This window comes from Lipotes vexillifer, unplaced genomic scaffold (genome assembly GCF_000442215.2).
Source record: "Lipotes vexillifer unplaced genomic scaffold, Lipotes_vexillifer_v1.1 scaffold390, whole genome shotgun sequence".
NCBI lineage: Eukaryota > Metazoa > Chordata > Mammalia > Artiodactyla > Lipotidae > Lipotes > Lipotes vexillifer.
Window position 1 is genome coordinate 4,083,609 of NW_006784503.1, and position 8,279 is coordinate 4,091,887.

Consider the following 8,279-nt stretch of genomic DNA (forward strand, 5'->3'; position numbering starts at 1 on the left):
GGGAAAGAGGCCCCCAAATCCGGGTCACCTGGCTAGAATCCTAGACGCCGAGGAAATTCACCATTAGAGGGAACCGTCTTCACCAGCCAGCCGACTTTACTGTGAGCATCTGTGTATAAAATCACACCGACAAAGCCATCTTCAGCACCAAGTGGAGAGATGATGTCATTAATAATACCGTTAGTAGGGCAGGCCTCCTGCCAGGGTGTGAGCAATGCCCGGGGCCACTCGGTTTTGCAGGGCTGGGCATGTCAGCAGAGCAGTGAAAAGAGTAACGAGGAACCATTTCTGCAGCAACACGGACAGAGGAGGCAGAGAGGAAACAGTGGCAGCAAGGGTTCTTCAGAAGCATCCACTCAGGAAATGCAGCAGATGCATCATAGTGCAAGACAGCAAGAGAGGGGTCGTGCTGGTCGCAGAGCCATCAATATGGAGGGCCTTTTCCGGTCCAGGCTCTACAGAGGCAGTTGGCAGCTACAGGAGCAGACTCTCGTGTCAAAACGCTTGAGTTTGAATCCTGGCTCTGCCACTTCCTAGCTCTGTGATCCTGGTAAAGTGGCTCAGGTTCTCTGGGCCTTACAGGTTTCTTGTAATCATCAAGCAAGTTAAGAGTTAATATATGTAAAGAACTTAAAGCATGCCTGGCACACAGTAAGCGCCCAATAAGTGCTAAAAGGCAAGAAAAAACAACAACAGGGACTGACAGCAACACCTCAGTCATGCTGTAGATACCCCAAACACACTCATGCAACAACAGCATCGTTTCAAACACGTAACCTCACCGAAAACACGACAGAACTCAAAGTCTGCCTTAGAAGTCTGGGCGGAAGGTACCTGTAAATCTACCACTTCACACCCAAGCTTGCCCTCCAGAGTCAAGGACAGCCTATGACAAACCAGAAAAACAAGAAAGGTAAAAGTAGGAGAATTGGCGGCCCAGCTCAGGGTCCTAACCACAGGACTCATCAGATGCAATTCACAGTTTTGCTGAACGCCAAGGCATGCATGAAGGTATGAACTAAACCCGGACCACATGAGAAACCGCCAAGCCCTGACCTTGAAAAAATGCAGAGAGCACCATGACTGTCAAACGCAACTGACAGCTTTACCCTTCACCCCTAGTTCCTCTAAGCACCTTTACTACTGGATAACTATAACACTGGCTTGGGGTGTCACCCCTCTCTGCTCAACTCTAAGAACCAATTCATCACAATGATGGTATAATTATGAAGCTTGTTTAAGGAGCACTGTTGCAGAGTCACTCACTCACTCACTCCAAAATACAGTTAACTAAAGTAATCTTACCAATAAGCCTGGAATTCTTAGCCTGAATTCAGGGGGGTCCATAAACTTGGATTGGAAAAAAGAATTACATCTGGATTTCATGAGCCCCCAAATGAAATTTAGCGTTTCCCTCAATTATGAATGTAAGCAACACACCGTGGTAGTATTAGCAGAGTACCTGCGACTCCAACAAAAGATATACTTACATAGCTTTAGAGGTGTTGGAAACAGCTCCAATATTGCTTACATTCATCAGTGCCTCAAAATTAAAATATTTCTTAGACCCCAAACCAAATCTTGATATTTAATGCTTTAGTCAAGAAACATATATTAGTATGACACAGATTTTCAAATATATTTTTCAAATATGTTTCAATATACTTGGTTCCCTTCGAGATCCTATGTATTTTATTCAATGCATCAAAACATCTTTCTGAAAAGAGGCCCACCATCTTCACCAGAGTACCAGAGCGGTCCATGGCACAAAAGAAAGGGCTAAAAGGATAAACACTAACTGCACACAAAAGATGAGAAAGTAAGTGCTTTATGGGGAAGGAGCTAGTCCCACGCACTTTTCCATCACTGGCCCCTGGTGGTAACAAAATACTGGTAGATGCCCATACACATTTACAAATCAAGAAACCCAACACAACCAAATACAAATAAAAATACAGCCCAAGCATTCCAGCTCTGGTTGACAGTCCATTTATTCCACATCGTCCACATGATAAAACGATAACGGTACAAAAGTACCTGGAAGGGCCCTGGCAACCACTTGAAGGCCACATGACACAGAAAGTATAGGCAAAGAAGGCGGTTTCCTATTGTGGTAGGACTAGGTGAATTCACCACCTCTTTGTAGTGGGAAAATGGAGTGTTTAGGGAGCTGAATGGGGACAGTATCCCAAGCATCCGACACAGCTAAGAAAGCGTCACCTGCTATCATCTGCCTACAAACAGCAGAGGAGAGAAGCAGACATACCCCACCGGCCCTGTCTACACAACCCTGCTTACTCTCTCCCTTCCCTTATCAGTGTCTGCAGAAAACAAAATGAATATCCAGCACTGGCCCCAACACAAGTCTACAGCCAGTCATGCTGAGCAGCACACAGCCGGCCTTGATACCAACACTAAGTAGCTCCAGAGAGTGTCAGCTTTGCTGCAGGGACACCAGGAGGCCCGTTCTTCAAGCGCCCGAGTGAACCGAGCCTGGCCCCTGCCTTCGCTGGGACGGGAGCCCTGCTCTGTCCCTCTCGCCCCCCAGCACAGACAACACAGAGGGTCTCCATCGGACCTCTTGTCGCCCCCCACTGCTACCACCTAGGCCACGACGTTCTTGCCTGGATGACCCCCAGCCCCAACTGGTCCCCCTCTTTTCTCTCATGCGCTGCCCATCTATTCTCTCTGGAGCAACCACAGGGAAAGGTTTAAAATGTAAATCAGATCAAGCCCTCCAATGGCTTCCCACCATGTTAGAACAAAATCCAATTCCCTCCCAAGACCCAGAAGGCCTCCTGCAATCTGGCCCTGCCTGGCCCTCACCCCCTCCCACGTCCACTTCTCCCCTCCAACAGGGCCCGAGCCAGGCACATCTTAGGGCCTTTGCATGTGCTGCTCTCCCCTAGCTACTTCCTCATTGCCTTGTGGGCTCTGCTCTAGTGCCACCTCTTCGGAGAGGCCTTTCCTGATTTCAGTTTCCTGCTCTCCAGAGTCACATTCTGTTCCTGTATTCTGTGTAACTTTTCTTCAGAGCACTTATCACTACCTGACATTACATTACTTTACTGCAGTGATTATCAACCCCATCTAGGGAGTGGCTTTAAAAATTGCCAACACTCCAGGCCACACCCAAACTAATTAAGTCAGAATTTCACGGAGTGGGCCAGGCATCTCTATTCTACAAGGCCCCCAGCAAGTGATTCTAATGTACCGCCAGGGTTAGAACAGTGCTTCTCAAACGTTAATGTGCATATAATGCACCTGGAGGTGTTATTAAACCGCCGATTCTGATTCCACGGGTCTAAGGTGGGATTTGACAGTCTGCGTTTCTAACAAGCTTCCAGGTGATGCCAATGCAGCTGGTCAGTGGACCCTTCTCTGAGTTGCAAGCGTCTAGAAAGCACTGTCCAGCAGAACTTTCTGCAATGAGGAAAATGTTCTAAACCTACGCTGTCCAATGCACATGTGCTTTATTAGCACTTGAAATGTGGCTAGGGCAGCTGAGAAACTGAATGGTTAATTTTAGGCTACCATATTGGACAGTGCAAGTCTAGAATGTATGTGCTCCACAAAAAAAGGCATCAGGGCCTGGCCACGTGGAGGGTAAGAACCAAGGATTATTCCAAATTCGTGGCCTGAGCAGCCCTCTGTGGATTGGCTATGAAAATCCAACCAGAGGCCTAGATGGCCACTGCCTCAGGAGTGAATCAATATTTACCTAAGGCTGGGAGGCAGATACAAGAGACTATATTGAGATACCTTAGTAATTAAAGCATGTGGTAAGCCACAGGTGACTACCTTGGCTTCAAGACTCAATGGCACATCATCATGCAAGGCCCCAGGCACACCAGGCCACTCCCATCCCTAGGCATCCAGGATTCTGGACAGTCTTGTGGTTCCGGCCTCACCACGTTTTATTGCATTGATCTGTTTATAGGGCATCTGTCTCTCCCAAGCTTCAGGTTGCTTCAGACAATGCATATGCCTCTTGGGAATTCTATTCCCATCACCTAGCACACAGCAGCACTTAATAAATACTGAATGAATGACAGGGCCTGGAACCCACCACGAACAGCATTAGTACTTTTACTGTTAATCACAAGAAAGAGAAATTGAATGGGGGGTGGGGGAGAATGGGGACCACATAAGAAGAGATCATTCCCTCCTTGAATGACTCGAAAATTTCCAGACACCTATACCCAGATTACAGGACACAGCATAACAAGGTGGCCCTGTCTGATCCATGGAGGCTCATTTCCGAAAATAAGAAGGGACTGGGCAAGCAGATGATGTCCTTCTGACAATAAATCTAAAATCTGTTAGTCTGGGATGTGGAAGCGCTGTTTTTCAAACAAGTCACAAAAGGCTAAGATTCAGAATCACACTCTTGCCTAAAAAGTATGTAGGCCGTAGGCTGGGTTCCCACTAATAACTGCTGGGAGGGGCTTCTGGCACCAAGGACAGCAAGGCCCCTGGGAGTCTGTGCAACCCAGATGCTCATTCTACCCCTGCAGTTAGAACCCTGCACTTGTGACAGCAATGAGATTTCCAAGGCAACCAAGGACAACAGAGCGGAGAATTATGGCCCGGAAGGAAGTAGATTAAATTTTAATACTCACGAGTCAACATCAAATTTATTTTTAAAACTACATATCTGACAAAGCCAAATAAGCAAGACAGAATGGATGATGCTCTAAAGGAGGGTCTAACTATGAATATCCCACACATGTATACAATTTTTCCCTATTTTGAGAATATTTCAAAGAGCTCAGAGACTCAAAGAAACTGAGACAGCAATAAAAACCCCCAAAAGGGGGGAGAGGAGGGTTTTCAGATTCAGCCACAACTACTTATTTTTTTTCCATTATTTCCAAAAACACAGGGCAGATTGCAGTTGAAGTACCAGACTTTGCTAAAATTGTGCAAAACAATTACGTCACCAAGAGAAAGTGATGATCACAGAGTGAAAATTTTAAAACACAGCTATATGCTGACCTGCTGCCAAGACAACAAACTGGTTAAAAAATAAGCAAGAGTGAACATATAGTAGTTTTCCATTCACTTACTCATTCAACCATTCCTTTCCCTTACTCCCCTCCCCCCCACGTAAATCCGGCCTTGCGGGGGGGGGGGGCCAAACACCCTCATCAGGTTCTATGGATTAACTATCATGTATCTATTGAAGCAGTTAGCATTTAGTAAACCGGTTGTCTACCAGGTACTGTGCTGTGTATTATCTCATTAAACCCTCACAACCCTCTGAAGTAGACAGGTACTGTGATCGAGACTTTAAAGCCAAGGAAAATGAGAAAACATTGGGTATCTCATCTAGGTTCACACAATTGCCCAGTGGTGGAGTGTGAACTTGAACCCAGGTCCATCTGACAAAGGACTAATTTAGAGAATTCAGCATTATTAAAAGTAACAGAAAGCAGCATCATTTCGGAAAACAGCATGAAACCAAGTTCAAACTCCAGCTCTTCAACTTACTAGCTCCATAACCTTGAGCAAATTAACCTCTATAAGCCTCAATTTCCTCATGTGTAAAGCAGGGATGAGGAATAAATACAACAGATGTGAGGTTCATAGTACAGGGTAGGGATCCATTAGCTACCCACAGTCCAGCTACAGGTGTACATATCAAAAAAAAACTTACACTTCAGTTGTAGGACGATTTTTAGCAGGCATAACCTATCCTGGAAATAATAGGTTCACAAACATTAACCAGTTTAAAATTAGTTTGCTAATTCCATGATACGTTTGTTTAAACACAGGACCAAGGACTTGAAAATTTTAAATTTATTTATATTTAAATTTATTTGTCACAATACACACTCTCATGTCTCACTTCAGTATGAAGAGCAGATGCTTGTTTAAAATCAAAACATGAGGGCATCACTGGTTAAATAAAACTTTCAAATTTAGTTCTCTCATAAATGTAAGCTCACATGTACCATTATCTTAGTATGTATACTGAATTTGCTTAAAGTGAGACAGACCTGTAATGATTTGTTTTTTTTTCATTTTTGAGACTTTAACCAATTCTTGTTCTTAGATGGCAACATGGGGCAAGCCTGCAGTTTAGTAACATGACCAAATCCAGTCTCTCTTTAATCTGCTCAGTAACTGAGCTCTAGGGTAATCTCCTGCACAGCATACAAAAAGAGCTCTGGAATTACACACTGCAAACTAAAATTAATCAGGAAAGGATGTGCCAATTTTAATAGCAACTCCTATTTGCCTAGCTTTCCAGCATCTGCCAGTGTTAGTAATATTTAACTGACAAACTTCAGTAGGGAAAAGAAACAGAACTTTAAACACAATTAGGCTTTCTTTTTAAGGCACTGTGTACAAAGCTTCCTTCCCTTAAAAGATATTCAGCTACCTCTTGGGCTGCAATCATTCCATAAACATTGTTAATGGTGTATTTTCAAAACAGCGTGAAAATTTCTTCTTGCTTTTCAACCAGCACTTCCGAAAAAACTTACTACGCTCATCCCCATCTGTCTCATTTGAAGGCATAATCTTGAAGCCTTGCTAATACAGGTAGAATTAAGTGATGTGGGATCACAGAGCTCACTACAAAAGGTTTACATTGAGCTCTCCTCTACAAAAAAGGGGGGGGGGGGGAGGAAGGAAGCGGCGAAGAAAGCCCTATACTATACTTAAAACACTCAGAATGTTGAATCTGCTACTTTTGATTTAGCCTATTATTGACTGTTTATGTCTACAAAGAAAAAAATTTCCATTAAGGGAAAACATTCTGTATTTTTTTTCCCCAAGCAATTCCTAACAGCAGCTGCTTTGTTCAAGTCGGCAAAAACCTGAATGCCATCGCTTAATTTAAAGCTCTCTGGTGACCTCTCCTCACTCACTCTAGCCCAGTCATCTCCTTCTAAAATACCTACCATACCCCATTTTAAGAACGTAACTTGACGTTCTGGCCAAGAGGAATTTAATCATCTATTCGACACTGGCACACGTGTGGCTGGTAAACCAGTTCCCTATTATGAGCCAAGCACCTGACACAGTGTCTCTGACCCTCATAACCACCCTCGAAAGGACGCATTGCTAGTCTCGTTTGATAGGTAAGGAAAATGAGGGCAGAAAGGTGAGGAGCTGCCCCAAACCATAGTCGGCGGTGGTCCTGGACTCACGAACTCTGTCTGCCCTTCGGCCCCAGGCTGCTCTGACTGTCACCTAAGCCTGCGGGTCCTAAGCGCTCTCTCCGCAGGATGTGCAGGGCTTACTAGTTAGCACTAGACGATGACTTTGCACCTTGACTAAAAGCAGGCCTTTTCCAGGCTGATGGGGAAGCGAGGCGTCCAGAGCTGCGAGCAGGTAAGACACACGTCCCCGGGGGTCAGCAAAGGCCTTTGGATCGGAAGCCCGGCTCGCCCACTCCTCCCCGGGTGCCGCGCGGCGCGGCACGGGTCAGGCCTTCCTGGCTAAGGTGTGCACACCTTTCCTGGGCAGCCGGGGTCCCCCGGACCGACCCAAGAGTCGTGCAGAGCGGGTCCCGGGCACAAGGGCACCGCGCCGGGCAAGCTGGGGGCAGGGGCACTCCACGCGCTGAGAGAGGGACGGTAGGGGGCCGCGGGCGACCCGACGACCCCGGCCACAGCGGCCGAGGGGTCCCCGCTCACCGCCGGCCCCGACTCTCGGGCCAAAGCTGGCGGCGCAGGGAGCGGGGGGGACGGCGGGGGTGGGTACCGCCCGGCCCGGGGCCCCGCGAGGGCATGAGGGGCGGAGGGGGGGTCTTAAAAAGGCCCAAGGTAGGCAGCCGGCAGCCGTCTCCTCCGAGCCACCTCCACGGAACAAAGGGCTTGTTACGGGCAGGGTTCGCCCAGCCGCGTCCGGATCCCGAGGAAAAGAAACTTTTCCCGGGATGCGGGAGCCGGGCCCGGGGCGGGGGCGGGCTAGCGGGGCGCGGCGCTACCTGCGGCCGGAGCCGCCCGCCCTGCGAGGCCCGCCGGCGCCGCTCACCTCCTCGATGGCCGCCACCGTGTTCCGGCACTGCGCCGTGCGCGTGGTGAAGCTCGAGGCCGTGGGCGCCTTGTAGTCTTCATGGGTCTCGGCCACGAATTCCGACACGGAGATCTGGTCCGGCATCGCCTCAGAACGCGGGCGGCGGGCCGCGGGAGCCGCCGCCTCAGCCGCCGCGAGGGCTCCGACCGGCCGCTCGGACGCCGACGCCGCCGCGCCCGCAGCTCGCCCGGCCGGCGGACAAAGGGAAGCGCCGCGGCGCGGGCTGCCGCCGCGAGAGCCGCACGAGC

General features: G+C 48.3%; 1 protein-coding gene across 2 annotated transcripts in view; it reads right to left on the reverse strand.

Annotated features, from left to right (window-relative positions):
• The window catches only part of ASAP2 (ArfGAP with SH3 domain, ankyrin repeat and PH domain 2), a 162,402-nt gene extending 154,154 nt beyond the window's left edge, over positions 1-8,248 (reverse strand). Inside the window, exon 1 of one of the 2 annotated variants that reach the window (XM_007456938.1) lies at positions 7,990-8,248. In XM_007456938.1, the coding sequence (XP_007457000.1) occupies positions 7,990-8,115 (126 nt within the window). In that variant the 5' untranslated portion in view covers positions 8,116-8,248. The remainder of the gene's footprint in view (positions 1-7,989) is intronic. The other variant, XM_007456939.1, reaches the window with a different exon arrangement.
• Between the last annotated feature and the right edge of the window lie 31 nt (positions 8,249-8,279).